Genomic DNA, 18,509 nt, shown 5'->3' with positions numbered 1-18,509 from the left:
AATTCTCTTTAGTTGTCTCATATATACAGTAGAAAGGAATTACATTGAGTTTGCCTCCCCAGTTTTATGCAGGACTTCTCATACCAGTGGTGCTTTGTGAGGGGAAATACTCACTGATTTTCCAAGGATGCAAAGATTACCCTTAGGGCACCTCGGTAGCACAGTGGATAGAGCACCAGGTCTGGAGTCAGAAAGACCTAAGTTCAAATCTAGCCTCAGACACTTACTAGGTGTGTGACTCTGGTCAAGTCATTCAACTCTGTTTGCCTCAGTTTCCTCATCTGTAAAATGAGCTAGAGAAGGAAATGGCAAACTACTCCAGTATCTTTGCCAAGAAAATCCCAAATAGAGTCATGAAGTGTTGGACCCAACTGAAATGACTAAAACAACAACAACAAGAAGGATCACCCTTATATGATGGCTTCCAAGTTGCCAAGAGTCAAGAACTAAAGGTGTCTAGTTGAGGTTCTAGTTCATAGGGGCATGCCAACTCTTAATAGCAACAGCTGCTAGAAGAGCCCATGCATCATCCTGGGAAGGTGATACATATCGTTAAGTATGCACAGCTGGACAACTGGTTTTAACTTTTGCTGAGTTCCCGCAATGAATGATCATTTTTTAATTGTAGATATCATAGTATCTTAAAGCTACAAGGGACCTTAGAGATCATTTGGTCTAACGACTTCATATTATAAATAAATAACTACATCTGATAACAATCTTCCAACAATGGTGATAACTTTAAAAATACCATAGTAGCCAGCACGCACATATATGATTGAAAAGGAGAAGGAATACAGGGTAAAAATGGAAGGAGAGAGTCTACAGCTAAGGGATGCTACAAATTGAACAGACCAGACTTTTTATATTATTTATTATAAATAATTGCAATAGTGTGCGTTTGGAGTGTGGTCCTTGGTAACTAGAATCCATTTTTCAATCTATACAGGTACTTTATTGTCGAATGGCAAGAAGGCTGCTCAAAGTTCAATCCCATCTTGGGCCAAATCTGCACCAACAACGGGTCCAATGAGCATGAAACAAGCTCAAGTGCTTGTAGCAACTCCTCCTCCTCATGTGATGAGAGGTAAAAAGATCTTTGGCCCCTTCATTTCACTTCCCAGACCTCATTTCAAGTGCAGTCTTATAGGACTTTCATATTTCTCAAGCCAAGCTCCATATTCAGAGAACTGGAGAATTTTTCAAATTTAGCATGGCTGCCTTCTAGAAAAAAAGGAGAAAAATCCTGCCCCAACTCTATGAGAATGTGGTGGTCTTTTTGAAGCAGAAATTGCTACATTTAGCTTAAAGATCAAGAGGTAATAAGTTCTCTAATCTGAAGATAATTCAGCCTCAACAGACTTCAATACACATGTATTAAATATCTGCTATGTGCAGATGAGTATAATAGGCAGCAAGGGATATACAAAAATTAAATAAATCAGGGGCAGCTAGGTGGTGCAGTGGATAGAGCACCATCCCTGAAGTCAGGAGGACCCAAGTTCAAATCTGCCCTCAGACCAAACACTTGGCACTTACTAGCTGTGTGACCCTGGGCAAGTCACTTAACCCCAATTGCCTTAAAAAATTTTTTTAAATAAATCAGAGTCTTATTGAATCTCTCAAGAAATTGACAACCTATGACACATGTACAAACAACTATAATACAAAATAATATGTAGGTACATAGGGGAAGTATTAACAAAGCTCCCAAGTAGGAAAGATCATTCCAGATTGAAGGATCAAAGAAGGCTTCATAGAACATAGAACATTTGAATTGGGTCTTAAATTATGAACAAAATTTCAGTAGAACTAGATGGGGAGAAGAAGAACATTCTAGACATTAGGAGAAACATGTGAGTGAAAGGGGATGGGGAATAAGCATTTATATAGGGCCTATTATGTGTCAAACACTTATTATCACTTAATACAACAGCCCTGTGAGGTAGGTGCTATTATTATCCCTATTTTACAGTTGAGGAAAATAAGGCAGACAGAGGTTTAGTGATTTTCTCAGGGTCACACCGTTAGTAAGTATCTGAGGCTGAACTTAAACTCGGGTCTTCTGAGTCAAGGCCCAGTGCTCTAACCACTGAACCACCCAGCACAAGCATGGAAATGGGGCAGCCACCATCTGTGGAGCCAAACTGGGAGTGTGACTATGTTAGGAGAGTGACACAAAGGGAATGCTACCCTGGATTCTTCCGACATGGTGCAGAAGGTAGAGCACCCTGCTTGGAGTTAGGAAGACCTGAGTTCAAATGTGACCTCACACACTTAATTGCTGTATGATTCTGGACAGGTCGCTTAACCTCTGTTTGCTCATCTGTATAATGAGGATAATAATAGCACCTATCTCTCAGAATTCTTATGAGAATCAAATGAGATAGTAATTGTAAAGTGCATAGCACGGTGCCTGGCACATACTGTTGTTGTTGTAAGTTCTCCATCAAGAATTCTGTGATTTCCATAGACATGGACTTTAGCCAGAGGTTTTCCAGTTCTCTTGCTAACACTCTCCCCAGTCTGTTCTGTTTCAGCTAAAACAAGGAAGAATGGGGCAGCTAGGTGGCTCAGTGAATAGAGCACTGGCCCTGGAGTCAGGAAGACCTGAGTTCAAATTGGGTCTCAGACCAGACATTTGACACTTACTAGCTGTGTGACTTAAGGCCAATTGCCTCGTCAAAAAATAAAATAAAACAAGGAAGAAATTGCCTAGAGAGGAAAAAAGTATCATCTCCTTTTCCTGCTCTTTTATCTACAAAACAGGACAAGAGAAATTATATCCACCATCAGTGGCTCTCCATTGCCTATAAAATAAAATCCAAATTTCTTATCCTGGTATTCAAGGCCCTAACTAAGCAAAACCCAGTTTTTCTCCTTTTCTCCTTTCCAACATAAAACCAATGTAGTGCCATAGAGGACCAAAACAAATTCTTGAGTACCTTCTTCTAACTAAACAGGGATGATTAACCATCTCTTTAATATATTTTTATAAATATATTTTGTCCTTTTTCACTTCTGCACTACCACTTTTGTAAAAGTGTCCTCCTTTTCTTCTCCCCTTAAATAAATCCAACGCATACTTCAAGCTCCAATTCAAAGCTAACCTACGTTTTTTGGAGCCTTCTCAAAATATAATGATTCTATTTTTTTTTTCAAGTTGACGCCATTAGCACAGATAACATCTGTATAATTCATTTGGCAATCAATTATATGTGGTACTATCTTGTGATATTTTGTGTGCTATTGTGTTGAATTGACAATTATCTTTTGTATCATTAATTGTGTGTGTGTGTGTGTGTGTGTGTGTTTATGTCTTATCTCCCTAATTATATTATGAGCTGCTTGAAGGCAGGGAAGATCTTATACTTCTAAGTAGTAATTGTTGATTGAATTAAAGCTATGAGAATAATAAATTCTCTGAGAATAATTTATAAAGAGGAACAGATGGCAAAAATAGAAACCTTGGGAAATGTCCATAGTTGAGAAGAGGGGTTTAAGTGAAGAAATGGAGATGAAGAATTAGTCAAAGAGGTAGGCATAAAACCAATGTAGTGCCATAGAGGACCAAAAAAAATAAAAAAGTGCTGTCAAGGTAGTTTGCTTCTCTTTGTTCTTGTATATACTTTAAACTGCAACTGAGGTTATAACATCTTATTTAGTGATATGAGTTTTCTGCTTATTTTGATACTTCTATATTTATTCACCATATAGTTCTTAAATATTTTGGTATAGTTAATCCTTTCATCAAAACAGACTACAAGGGGCAGCTAGGTGGTGCAGTGGATAGAGCTCTGGCCTTCCAGTCAGGAGGACTTGAGTTCAAATCCAATCTCATACACATGACACTTACTAGCTGTGTGACCCTGGGCAAGTCACTTAATCCTGATTGCCTCACCAAAAAAACCACAACAGATTACAACCACTATACAACATAGTATACAGACTTTGATTGAAAAACTTTCACTTTTGAACACCAGAAGCTGAATAACCCAGAATTCCCAACATATTACAGTGCAGCATTAGAAGACTTTAGCAACAATAGACACATATTTAATTTTGTGTTTAAAAAAAATTCTTTAGATACTGACTTTATAAAGCATGAGTGAAACCCTTCAGGAAGAAGATACTAAACACCATTTTAGCTTTGCTCTTTTCCTACTTGCTTTTTTACTTTCCGCGTTTATTTTTCAGTTGAGAATGACCCACATTTCATCATTTACCTACCAAAGAGTCAAAAGAACATTTGTTTCAATATTGACTCAGAACCTGGTAAAATCCTTAACTTGGTTTCTGATCCAGGGACAGGTAAGTGACAAATAAATTCCATTTAAGCCAGCTAAACTAAATGCTGCATTTCTTATGCTTCATTACCTCTACCCAATAATCATTTTTCTTATGCCACCATTGTAGAAACTTCGTATTTCCCTAACTCACAGAATTATTGGGAATTATGATAATCATTTTGCATATATTTTGCATCAATTTATATGTGTACATATTATCTCCTTCAATAGAACACAAGCTTCCTGAGGGCAGGGACTGTGTCATTCTTTTTTTTTTTTTGCTTGCATCATTCTTTAAATTTATATCCATAGGACCTAGCATAGTATATGATACATAATAGTTCCTAAATTAATTCATGCTGATTGATTGATTGATTGATGGTAATGCCTAACCTTTGTATATAGTGCTTTATAGTCTTCAAATAATTTTTACCTGAATTATTTCATTTGAAATGAAATGACCTTGTATGATAAGCTAGACAGGTATATTTTTTCCTGTTTTATAGAAGCTTAGAGAGGCTGTTATATGTTCAAGGTCATATGGTTAGTAATAGGAATCATAACTAGAATTCAAGATTCCCTATTTGTTTAACTACATTGCTAAAGGTTTTGAACTTTTAGAAGGAAAAATATTTTGGGAACAGTGTAATCAGTTCCATTAACTTTAATTATTACTGGAAAAACTTTCTATCATTATCAAACATCAGTTATGGGTAATATGTGTTAAAGATTTATCCTTTTCCTATACTTAAATGTATTTGTGGAGCTAATCAAAGTAGATATTCCTTCCGTCAGTGCAAATCACAGCACATAAGTATGCCTTTTCATCCTGGACAATTCTTGTACATGACTTCCCAAAGGATACCAGGGCAGCACTTAAGTTGTCCATCTGCTGTCCTCCATCTCTCATAATATGAGCTACCCATCTTTTCTTGCAATCTCACATTTCTCAAATGGCACCAATATGTTGAAACCTACTTACATCCAACATGAGTCACTCTCTTGAACTTTGAGTCACCTCTAACTTTGATCTTTCAGACTTCGATATGTTCCAATATTTATAGCCATATAGCATCACTAGAAGGATGGTTGCGTCAAAATGATGGGCAGCTAGTTGGGAACATGGATAGAGTTCTGGAGTCAGGAAGACTCATCTTCTTGAGTTTAAATCTGTCCTCAGACACTTAATAGCTGTGTGACCCTGGGCAAGTCACTTAACCTTGTTTGCCTTAGTTTCCTCATCTGTAAAATGAGCTGGAGAAGGAAATGGCAAACCACTCCAATGTCTTTACCAAGAAAACCCCAAATGGCGTCATGAAGAGCTGGACACAACTGAAAAAAAACTGAAGAAAAATGGGTTTTTGAGCATTCTGTAACTGGTAAAGGCACTGTGCAATTTCCCAAATCAGTCAAACCTGCTCTCTCCTTCCCATTGAATTCTGAGTTTAATTCATTATTCCCCTGCAGTGCCTGAGCTAGACATAGGTACTGGTGTACTCATTTAAAGGATGCCCCCTTTAATTGTCTGTTCTTGTCTGGACAATAAGCATTTTTTCATCCATCTAGTTTTTCCTATCAGTTATTCAGTTGACCTCTCTTGAGTAATCATGTATCTCAACAAAGAGACTTTATAATGTTCTGTAGCTTGATGTAATCACCACAATATCACCCACAAATAGGAATTTAGGCACACTTGACATCATTAGTATTAGATCTATCATGTTAAATCATTAGTGTTAGACCTGTTAAATCTATCAAGGATTCTTATCTGATCTTAACATACAGAAGAGACTCCTTGTTGGGGGAGAGCCTTTCAGACTCCATTTTTGTTCTGTAAAGTCAAATGCTTTTTTATAATCACCAAACCCATTTGGGAATTTGTATTCTTTGAAACTTTCAGTCACTTGTATGATTGCAAAGATAAAATCAGCTGTAGAAAATTGTTTACTAAAGCCAAACTGTTCGTTCACTTCCCGTTTTTTTTTTTATTAAAGAAACCTCTATATGTGTGCAGATCATTCTCATTAGAATTTTATAAAGATGAAAAGGGAGGTACATGAATCAACAATTATTGATGTCCTGTCATTTGCCTTTTGGGGGAATAAAAATATCATCTGATAAAAATATCATCTCCATTCTTTTGATAACTTCATACACATTTATAGATGATGATAACAATAATAATGATAGCAGCTAACATTTATATAGTGCTTACTTTGTGCCAAGCACTGTACTAAGCACTTTACAATTATTACCTTGTTTGAACCTCATAGCAACCCTGGGAAGTAGGTATTATTATGCCCATTTTACAGTTGAGGAAACTGAAACAGAGGTTAAGGGACTTTCCCAGGCTCACACAGCTAGCAAGCACCTGAGGATTTGAACTCAGATCTTCTTGACACTTCCAACATCTACTGTGTCACCTAGCTGCCTTTAAAGCCTTCAAGATTGGATTGCTTACAGCACAGACTTCTTTAGTGTATACTTGCCCTGGTCCATCCATTCTTCCTGATTTCATCTTTTTAAGTGACATTTTAACTTCTTCATATAGCTCATTAAAGATTGAGCTACGGTAGAACTTACCTGACATTCTGCTCCAAGCTGGATTATCTCTGCACCATAAGAAAGCATTGGAAAAAGATTTTATGAGAGGAAAAGTTTATGAGAGGAGACGTATAAAGGATATTAAATGTTCCAGTCTTCTTTTAATATAGATATTAGTAATTACCAGCTTTATGCAGACTTCATCTCCTAATCAGTTAGGTGCCTTCCCACTCTGAAGAAGTCTCTGCCCTGAGGCCCTGCTTTCCCAACTGGGGAATCCTTCACCTGGAATACCACTTCATGAAGAGCCCTAGCCAATTTCCCTTTATTCCCTCTATTCAACTCACTCTCCAGATTTCTCCACTGCCTTGCCTCCTCACCAGCCAACCTGGAGAAACCTGTGCTCTGGAGCCCCATCCTCCTAACTGATGATGACTTCCTCTTTCAGACCTCTGTCACGTAAGGGACCCCAGTCATGTTCACTTCACTGCTACTCAAGGGATCCCTAGGCTTCTCTATCTTCTCTGCTCCTCCCCAGCAGAGGCCTCCCACTCCACACAGCTTCCAGCTCCCATTTCTTTAGGTCTTGTCCTCTCCTACTGGAATATTAACTCCTCAAGGATGGAGACTGTCTTGTTTGCTTGTATTCATATGCTCACCACTTACCACAGTGGCAGGCATATAGCAAACAATAAATGCTCTTTCTTTCTATCAAATGTTTACAGAAAAGAAGAAAAATAAAGTGAACATTACTTTTACTTTTTATAGGCATATTGGTAAATGGAGAGCTCATTGGAGCCAAGATGCCTAAGAATAAAAAACTAAGTACCTACTTTGGAAAACTGGCATTTTATTTCCAAAGCCAAGACATGAAAATTGAAATTAGCACAGAGATGATCACCCTGAAAAAGGGTCTCCATACTACCATGTTGTCATGGTTGGACACAGCTCACGTTGTTCATAAGAAGTAAGTACCATTGTATCACAATTTTTTTAAATTTATGTTTTACCTTTGAAATAATTTAGTCACCCATATTGATATCCCATTGACCTAAATACAAGATAAAATGACTTAAATAATTGCTACATTAGCAATGTCTTGCAAACGGTTTTTTAATAGAAAAACTATGAGGAGCAGTGGTGAGAAATGCTCATGGCTATTGTTAGGGTTGACTGGAGCTGCTGTCTAGGTCTGTCCAGAAATAAAATTAATCTTACTTCGGTCTTACTCCTGTGTTAGATTGCTTGTCTCAGTGAAAAAAGAGAAGACTGTGAACATCACCCTGGATGGAGATATGTCCTTCTCAGTCTTACTTCACCGTGTTTGGAAAAAGCATCCCATTAATGTAGATTTCTTGGGTATTTATATCCCTCCTACAAACAAGTTTTCACCGAATGCCCATGGACTAATAGGTAAAGTACTTGTCTGAAAATGGTAGCTACCACCAAGTCTCTAGGTATTATTAGGACTTTAGATGGCTTTCTTCTCTAAGCCAGAAGTTGCAATTGGAGAAATCCAAGGACTAACTGTTGCTCATAATAGAGATCATGAAGATTAAGGACAGAAGTTGCAAAGAGGTAAATTTAGGCTCGATGTAAGGGAGAAAATTTGCTGACAATTAGAACTTAACCAAAAGGAGAACTGGTTGCCTTGGGAAGCGGTGGGCTCCCCCACACCCACCCCATTCAAGAAAAGGCTGTAGCTCTCATTGAATATATCATAGAAGCTATTCTTGTTCAGCTATGCATTTGACTAAATGGACTCAAGTACTTTTTAACCCTGAGATTCTATGATTCTGGGAAGAACCTGGCAATTCAGAGGGGAATGAAGGAGAGGCACAGCCAGGGGCATTTCCAAGGTCAAGCAAAGTTTCCTCAGACAAGATTCCATAATCACAAAACAGAACAATTTAAAGAGGCATAGTATCCAGGAAGGTCTCACTGTCCAGACCATGTCCGGTTCTTCAGTAGGTTCAGCCGTTTGTTTTTGTTTTGTTTGTTTGTTTGTTTTTTCCATCTTTTTTGCTAGGCAATGGGGTTAAGTGACTTACCCTGGGTCACACAGCTAGTAAGTGTCAAGTGTCTGAGGCCAGATTTGAACTCAGGTCCTCCTGACTTCAGGGCTGGTGCTCTATCCACTGCGCCACCTAGCTGCCCTGCCGTTTGGTTTTCTTGGCAAAGATACTGGAGTGGTTTGGCATTTCCTTCTTCAGCTCATTTTACAGATGAAGAAACTGAGGCAAACAGAGTCAAGTGACTTGCCTAGGGTCACACAGCTAGTAAGTATCTGAGGCCAGATTTGAACTCAGGTCTTCCTGACTCCAGGCCTGGCACTCTATCCACTGTGCCACCTACCTGCCCAACCATATCTGAAGTATGGTGTTTAGTTCTGGGTACTACACTATAAGAAGAATGTTGATGTATAGAGGAAGCAACCTCAGTGTTTAGGATGCTAGAGACCATGCCACTCAAAGACTGGCTAAAGAAAATAGGACTGTTTAGCCTGAATAGGAAAGATGTACAGGAGATACAACAGCTATTTTCATACAGGTGAGGCAGTATGATACAGTGCAAAGAGTGCTGGATTTAGAGACAGGGATCTATGTTCAAATGCTGGTTCTGCCACTTATTACCTGTCTGATTGTGAGCAAGGCATTCCAGGACTCTGGCTCTCAGTTCTTCAACTGTAAAAAGTGGAGATTGTTTTTTCATATGATTATATATTGTTTTGATTTCTTCATCAGAAAACTACCTGTTCATATCCTCTGACCATTTATCAATTAACGGAATGACTCATATTCTTACAGTTCTTTACATGTTTGAGATATGAGACTTTTATGTGAGAAACTTTCTATAAAAATTTTCCTCCATTTTTTTTTGTTTTCCTTCTGATCTTGGCTACATCTCTAGGGCAAGGAGGAAAGAAGAAAAAAAGGGAAAAAAAGAAATTTACATGATAACTTTATTGTATATTTAAAAGTAATTGCAAGTTGTACATTTTAGATTTGCAATTTCACGTGCAAACATCTTTTTTTAATTATACTATGTTATGAAAATGCTTGTCTTATTCCATAAATTAAAAATAAAATAACCAAAAAAATTTTTGCAAGTGGAGTTTGCACTAGGTGACCTCTAAATTCCCTCTTAGCTATAAATCTATGACCCCTTGTGAAAGACATATTAAATCTATTAAATTAGAATCATTATAGACTTGGCCCCAAAGGGAAGAAATAGGAGCAATGAATGGAAGTTGCAGAAAAGCAGATTTTGATCACGTCAGGAAGATTTTTCTAACAATTAGAGCTGCCCTAAAATGGCATGAGCTGCCTGGGGAATGGCGCATGCCTCATCACTGGACATCTTTTGGCTGGACGTTCACTTATCTGGACTCTTGTGGAAGATATTCCTAGTGAGGTACTGGTTGTATTAGATGATCTCTCAAGGCCCTTCCATCCCTGAGATCTGGTAATGTTTTGAAAGGATTGATAAACTTTTAATATTAAAGCCTACAGTTTTACACTGAAAGTATTTAATAGGTTGTTCAGTCATGTCTGACTCTTCGTGACCCCATTTGGAGTTTTCTTGACAAAGATACTGGAGTGGTTTTCCACTTCCTTCTCCAGCTCATTTCACAGATGAGGAAACTGAGGCAAACAGGGTGAAGTTACTTGCCACAGATATTCCTGACTCCAGGACAAGACCTCTGACCATTGCCCTGTGCAACCTAGCTGCTCATTTAACAGCTAGATAAGGTTAACTAGTTCACAAAGGCAGTCATACTATGTTAGGACAATAAGTTTGATAATGAGGTTGACTATTTTCCTTTAGCCTTTTAAGGATCTCACGTCCTAAAGAAAACTCTTCTTTGTCTCTCAGGCAACAGAAGCCTCTATTTGGCAAGCTCTCCTCCCCCTTGTATTTGAAGTACACATTAATGCTTTACTATTCATTTGTGACCTAACAAACCTATTTTATGCTCAGATCTGTCGTGAGATGAGCTCAGGAGGGAAACAGCAGGGCTCTAGCTCTCTGATAAAAAATACCTGTCATCCCTTTCTTATTATTACTCCTCTCATTTCCAAGAGGTGATTTCCCACCCCAAAAACTCTGGAAGGAATGCTGCAAAGTAACAGGACTCACACACAACAATGGAAACGCAAAGATTAGCTAAACACATAAGACTTTGATATTTGTTTCTTTAGGTCAGTTCATGAATGAACCAAAAGTACAGATCTTCAATGAAAGACCTGGTCAGCACCCTGGGAAGCCAGAAGCTAGTATGGAAGTGAAAGGCCACAAGCTAACTGTCACCAGGTAGGCATTTGGACTAAACTTCTTGGGCAAGAAAAGGTCCTAATAGGATTGAATTTCCACTTCAAAATGAAGTAGAGGCTACAAAAAGGTAGCAAACCTTTCTTGCCACAAACTGACCAAAGTTCACTTGAAAAGAATAAATACGAAACGTATTTATCATTTTTGCAGTATGAGCACCACTGACAGCTCATCTTTAAACACAAAAGATGATTAGATATATTTGTGTATTATAAAATGCCAAGAACAGTCAAGTAAATTATTCAATTACCCTTTACCCACTGGGTAAAACCTAGTCTGAATCCTATCGTATATCTCCATCAGGGTTTTTTTTTTCCTATATTAAAGTACTGATTGAACAGTGGCCTGTACAGGCTGTGAAATTCAACATATCTATAAGATGCAGACAAATTGTTTCATTAAGCCTGAAGAATAGCAATAATCAAGAAATAACTATTAAGATAAAGAATGATGTTCATATTTATCTCCCTTGCAAACAAAGGATCGTTCCTGGATTTGTTCATTGCCTTATCAGTGGCTTTTGGATCAGTACTTGTAGACCCACATACAAGAGAAAGAAGAAATAAAGAGTGCAAGGCCTCAAGTTTATTCTTCTTCAAACTAATGAAGAGCTAGTCCCTTGAAATCTGGTTCCTCCTTCTGTTCATTTAATCTTCTGCCTTTATGGAAAGACATATGTTCCAATGTCTGTGTGTATGATAAATGAACAAATCACTTGGGCACTTAAGTAGACATTGCTTTTTCTTTGCCCTTTCACCTTCCCACTTCTTTCAACCCCTCACTTCCACCCCACACCCCAGACGCCCCATGCTGCTAGGGTGAGCACAGTAGGAGTAATGGCAACTTCCAGCTAGCATCAAGAATGGCAGAAGTATGTCTCTTAGTCTCCCCTGATCCCTGACCTAACTGCAGTTAATGTCTGTCTCTACAGGGGTTTGCAGAAAGACTACAGAACGGATATGGTGCTGGGAACAGATGTTCCCTGTTGGTTCGTGCACAACGGCGGGAAAGGCTTCCTTGATGGACATTATAAGGATTACCTTGTCCCTCAGCTCTATAGTTTCCTCAAAGTACCTTTTAAAAACGTCTAGATAAAAGCTTGAAATTATTATGTAAAGGGGTAAAATTTCCTCCCATCCCTCATTTTTGTGATTTGGTTTTTGCATTTTGGAATATTAAAAATAGCCAAACCCATCGCTAACAACATAGGAACTAGTGGAAATTGGAGAAAAAGAACCATCTTTCAAGGAAGTTTCAGGGTTTTAAAGTGAAAAACTAGCCATCAAAATATTTAAACATAAATTCTTTCTTTGTATTGGCCCCCCCTTTTTGCAGCTAATTTTTACACAACATGAAGAACAATACCGTTAATATGCCTTGGAAGTATTGTTGGACATTGTTTTTTTTTTTCAATAAATTGAATTATCAAGTTGTAGTCAAAATAAGGTCTGATTAAACTGATTATTTCAAGAAATACAATTTTAAAACCTCCATTATAGTCCTGTCTTGAGTTACTAATATTTTATTGAAAAAATATATTAGTTATAACTAAATTTTCTACCATTTATTAATTTCCAAACAAAATCCTTCTCATGGTGAATATATTTACAAAGTGAACATACTTGACCACATTTTTCCTTGTTAATGTTTTATTATATACATATATGTGTAGGTACACACACACACACATATATGAAGAGTAGATGCCACCTGCATTTGTAAAGGGAATTTCTTCCTGGAAAGTTCCCTACACCAAAGTAATCATGTACCAGATGCAAAAAAAAAAAAAGTTCATGTGTGTATTCATGTATATATAAGGGAGGAAAGATTTGGTCTCCTCTTTGTTGATGTAGCCACAGAAAACAAAGAATAGGTAATAGGTATAATGAGGTGTTAATGAAGTGTTAAAATCCAATGATTCCTTTAGGAAATATGAATAGAATTCCCAGATAGAATTAAAGAGAATAACCTCATTAAACAAGCAAAAACCAGACATTTCTTTGAAAGGTTTTTTAAAAATTATATTTAATTTTTTTCCAATTATCAAACTTTTTTTTTCTTCCTCTCATCTATCCTTTCCTCAGCCCCCCAAGAAAAAAGAAAACATGAAAAACAAAGCCCTTGTAACAAATATGCAGTCAAGGAAAACAAATTCCCATTTTTGTTCCGGTGCCTAAAAATGTACATTTAGTTTGACATGTTTAGTCCATTATCTCTCTACCAGGAGGAGGTAATTCTTCTTCACTGGTCCTCTAGAATCACAGCTGGTCACTATGTTGATCAGAGTTCCAAAGTTTCGAAACTGTTTGTTTTTATAATGATGTTGTTACAGTGGGAACTGTCCTCCTTGTTCTGCTCATTTCATTCTGCATAATTTCCTATGAGTTTCACCAATTTTCTCTGAAACCAACCTTTTCGTCATTTCTTAGAGCATGACATGTATTCCAATTACATTCATACACCATAATTTGTTCATTCCTTCCCCAACTGATGGGCAAATCCTTAGTTTCCCTTCTTTTTTGCCACTACAAAAAGAAACACTGCTATAAATATTTTTGAGCATATAAGACCTTGTCATCTTTCTTTGATCTCTCTAGGGTATAGACATAATAGTAGTAACACTGGGTTAAAGGTCATATACAGTTTTGGGGCATAATTCCAAATTGCTTTCCAGAATTGCTATACCAATTCACAACTCCATCAACAATGCACCAATGTGCCTATTTTCATGTAATTCCTCAAATGTTTGTCATTTTCATTTTTTGCCAAGTTTGTTCATCTTGATTAGTGTTAGATGATACTTCAGAGATGCTTTAGTTTGCACTTCTCTAATTATTAATAATCTGGAGCCTTTATTTTCATATGGCTATAGTTAGTTTGGATTTCTTATCTTGAGAACTGTCTTTTCATATCCTTTGACCTTTAATCAATTGATAAATGACTCAGTATAAATTTGAATCAGTTTTTTTATTTGCATCAATAAACTTGATGCCTAAAGATTCTTTCCCCCAGGTTAAGTTTCCTTTCTATTCTTAGATGCTTTGGATTTGTTTGTGAAAAACTGCTTTTCAATTTTATGTAATTAAATTGCCCATTTTATCATCTGTGAGCCTCTTTGTCCTTTGGTTATGCACTCTTCCCCTATCTATAGATCCAAAAGGTAATTTCTTCCTGATTCCACAATTTTATAAAGTGACCTTTTATGTCTAAGTCATATTGGAGCTTATGTTGGCATATGGTGTGATGCTGGTCTAAACCTAATTTGTGCTAAGTTGCTTTCAGTTTTTCCAGCAGTTTTGTCAAATGGCAAGTGCTTTCCCCAATAGCTGAGGTCTTGGGGTTCATTGAATACTAGGCTACTAGATTCATTTTCTATATATAGTATAACTAATCTTTTCTGATCAACTTTTGATTTAACCATCACCAAATCATTCTGATGATTATTGTTTTGTACTATAGTTTGAGATCTGGTGCTGCTAGGGGTCTTTTCTTTCCACTTTTTTTTTCGTTATTTCCCTTAATTTTTTTTTTTACCTTTAGTTCCTCCAAATGAATTTTAGCCATTTTTTTAAAAAAGTAACAATTCAGTGATTTAACTGATAAGACACTGAATAAGTGAATTTAATAATAATAGCTAACATTTATATAGTGCTTATTATGTGCCAGGCACTATGCTAAGCACTTCACAAATATCTCATTTGATCCTCATAACAACTAGGGGAGGTGTGTGCTATTATTGTTCTCATTTTACAGAAGAGTTAACTGAGGCAAGCAGAAGTTAAACAGCTTGCCCAGGGTCACACAGCTAGTTAAGCGTCCAAGGTTGCTTTTGAACTCAGGTCTTCCTGACTTCCAAGCCTAGCACTCTATGCACTCTATCTACTCTATCCTCACCATCTCCTTTAATAACTGTCGTTTTTATTATATTACTTCAGCCTAACTATGCGTAGTGAATATTTATCCAATTATTTAGGCTTGTCATTTCCATAAAGTGTTTTATAGTTTTATTCATATAGTTCCTATCTTTAACAGGCAGTCTGCCAAGTATTTTATACATTCATTCTGCAGTTTAAATGAGATTTCTCTGTCTTTATTCCTGCTAGATTTTGTAGGCAAACTACAGAAATGCTGATCTTTTATGTAGATATATTTTATATCCTAAAATTTTGCTGAAATTACTGTTGTTTTTTAGTTGACTCTCCAGGGTTTTCCAAGTATACCATCATATTATTTGCAAAATATATACAATTTTCTTTTTCTCTGCTTATTTCCTCAATTTCTTTTTGTTATTACCATAGGTAGCATTTATAGTTCTACATCAAATAGTGATGTACATCTTTGCATTATCCCTGATCTTATTAGCTTATTAGATCACCACAGAAGCTTCAATTTACTCCATTTTTCCAACCTTGCCTGGTCCGACCCTCCCCAGGCAGACTGGTGGCCCTCTTCTCCTAGGGGCTTATCGTATTTGTGCCAGACTTAGTGTGAACACCCCACCAGCTTTAGCCCTCCTACAGCTCAGAATTCCCAAATTAAGCAAACCATCAGCCTCAACTTCCCCAGCTGCAGTGATTATCAGGGGTGCTGACACTCAGGAGATTATACTGTTTAGCCAGGTAAGTCACTTTTGGTTGTACTGGGTTCCATGTTCTCTACTCCTTTGTAGTTCTCTACTGCTAAGTCTTATGTGATTTTCACTTTGGCTCCTCATTACTTAAATTCTTTCTTTAACCCATAAACTCTGAATTTTGGCTTTAATGTTACCACCTGGGGTTTTCATTTTGTGGTTTCTTTCAGAAGGTGACTGGTGATTCTTTCTTATTTTACTTCTTGTTCTAATAAGTGTAGGTAATTTACCTTTATGATTCCTTAAAATATGATATCCTGGTGTTTTCTTTTCTTTTTTTTGGGGGGGGGATTCGTGGCTTTACAGTAGTCCAGTGATTCTTAAATTATCTCTCCTAGATCTGTTTTTCAGGTCAGTTTTTGTATGGAATACGTTACATTTTCTTTCATGTTTCTGGTAATCTTTTGACTTTTTTTTTTTTGGTGAGGCAATTGGGGTTAAGTGACTTGCCCAGAGTCACACAGCTAGGAAGTATCATGTGTCTGAGGCCGGATTTGAACTCAGGTCCTCCTGACTCCAGGGCCGGTGTTCTATCCACTGCAACACTAGCTGCCCCTATCTTTTGACTTTTAAAAAATAACTTCTCATCGTCTCATGCAGTCATTAATTTATACTTGGTCCATCTTAAGTTTCAGGGAGTCTGTTACTTGAATAAGGTTTTATATCTCTTATACTAAGCTACTAAATTCTCTTTCCAGGTTTTTCCTCCAGTGTTCTCATTTTTTCAAACCAACTTTCTCCTCCTAGTATTTTCTTTTCATTTATAATATTGTTTTAAACTTTTAAAAATTCTTGCTTCAATTCTTCTAGAAATTCTTGATGACCTTGTGGTCAAGTTGTGTTTTTTCTTTGAGGCTTTACTTGTAGGAGTTTTACCTATTCTCTTCTGGGTTTGTATTTTGAGGATCCCTGGCATCATAACTCTATCTTTTTTAATTCTTCCAACCTTACTTCCAGCCTTGGGATTTTGTGTTATGACCAGCCTCTGCACACTTCTAAAGATACTGTCATGGCTTTGGATGGTCCTGGCCTGTCTTATTTGGGATCTTACCACCATATTCTCCAGGCATTGTGTACTGTGTCCTTTAAGGATCACAGAGACAATAAAAAAGGGAAAAGGAACCATATGTACAAAAATATTTATAGCAGCTCTTTTTACGGTGGCCAAGAATTGGAAACTGAGGGGATGCCCATCAATTGGGGAGTGACTGAACAAGTTCTGGTATATGAATATAACGGAATACTACTGTGCTATAACAAATGATGAGCAGGCAGATTTCAGAAAAAACCTGGAAAGATGTACAGGAACCGATGCTGACTGAAGTAAGCAGAACCATGAGAATGCTGTACACAATAACAGCAACACTGTGCGATGACCAACTTTGATAGAATTAGATCTTCTCATCAATGCAATGATCTAAGACAATTCCAAAAGACTCATAATGGAAAATGCTATCCACATCCAGAGAAAGAACTATGGAGTCTGAATGCTGATAGAAGCATACTATTTTCCCTTTTTTTTCTTTCTCGTGGTTTGTCCCTTTTGTTCTGATTCTTCCTTCACAACATGACTAATATGGAAATATGTCTAATAGGATTGTACAGGTATAGCCTATATCAGATTGCATGCCATCTTGGGGAGGGGGAAGGAAAGAGAGGGGAAAAAAAATGTGGAACTCAAAATCTTATAAAAGTGAATGTCGATGGACAGGCTAGCTGGCGCAGTGGATAGAGCACTGGTCCTGGATTCAGGAGGACCTGAGTTCAAATCAGGCCTCAGACACATAACACTTACTAGCTGTGTGACCCCGGGCAAGTCACAACCACATTGCGTAGCCAAAACAAAAAAGTGAATGTTGGACATTATCTTTACATGTAATTAGAAAAAATAAAATGCTTGGGGTGTGGGGGAGGGTGAGGAGGATCACAGGGACACCTTGGGCCAGACAGCTGCAAACATTCAGCAGGCTGTGTCATCTGATCAAGGGCACAGTCTGATCATTGCCCTATTGGGATTTCAGGGCTCTAGACAATGGATTGGGTCTAGGGTAGGCAAAACAGTTGCAGACCAGCTCCTGGGGCTGTAGACAGTTGCTGGTCTCAGACTCTTGTCAGCTCACTGGGAGCTTCTGAAAGTTTAGAGCCACAGTATACTCTGCTTACTTTTATCCTGAGCCTAGAAGCTGAGTACAGTCCAGGATTCTCTCTAGAGTCAGGGAAATAACCACTGCCAGCACTCTGTTCTGAGCCTGGGGGATGAGTCCTTGAGCCTGCTTTGGGGTCAGAGGGACAGCACTAAGGAGGCCCCATTCTGAGTCTAGGGATGTACCTGACATCTCTACTGTACTGTACTCCTCAGTTCCTGCACTGGTCACTTGTCTGTGGATTGAATTTGTGATCTTGGGCTAGAAATATGTCCCACTGTGTTTCTCCTTAGATTTCTTGGTCGCTACTCAGTCTGGCATATTTTTTACATCTTTTCCGGAGTAACTGTGCTGGAAGCTAGGCTGTACTGTTTCCACCTACTCTGCCATTTTGGCTAGTCCTTTGTTATTTAGTCATTTCACTCATGTCTGAGTCTTTGTAACTCCATGTGGGGTCTTCTTGGCAGAGATATTGGAGTGGTTTGCCATTTTCTTCTCCAGCTCATTTTTCAGATGAGGAAACTGAGTCAAAAAGGGTTAAGTGACCTGCCTAGGGTTACACAGCTAGTA

General features: G+C 37.7%; 1 protein-coding gene across 1 annotated transcript in view; it reads left to right on the top strand.

Moving 5' to 3' along the window:
- The window catches only part of ITIH2 (inter-alpha-trypsin inhibitor heavy chain 2), a 49,839-nt gene extending 37,183 nt beyond the window's left edge, over positions 1 to 12,656 (top strand). The window contains exons 16-21 of the mRNA XM_020965108.1: positions 950 to 1,087; positions 4,198 to 4,311; positions 7,602 to 7,800; positions 8,074 to 8,246; positions 11,036 to 11,147; positions 12,097 to 12,656. Of these exons, the coding sequence (XP_020820767.1) occupies positions 950 to 1,087; positions 4,198 to 4,311; positions 7,602 to 7,800; positions 8,074 to 8,246; positions 11,036 to 11,147; positions 12,097 to 12,256 (896 nt within the window). The 3' untranslated portion in view covers positions 12,257 to 12,656. The remainder of the gene's footprint in view (positions 1 to 949; positions 1,088 to 4,197; positions 4,312 to 7,601; positions 7,801 to 8,073; positions 8,247 to 11,035; positions 11,148 to 12,096) is intronic.
- Positions 12,657 to 18,509: the final 5,853 nt, after the last annotated feature.

The sequence above is a fragment of the Phascolarctos cinereus genome, unplaced genomic scaffold, assembly GCF_003287225.1.
Source record: "Phascolarctos cinereus isolate Bilbo 61053 unplaced genomic scaffold, phaCin_HiC Scaffold_1;HRSCAF=81, whole genome shotgun sequence".
Classification (NCBI taxonomy): Eukaryota; Metazoa; Chordata; class Mammalia; order Diprotodontia; family Phascolarctidae; genus Phascolarctos; species Phascolarctos cinereus.
The sequence above is the reverse complement of the archived record's forward strand: the minus strand, read 5'-3'. Positions and strand labels throughout refer to the sequence as shown.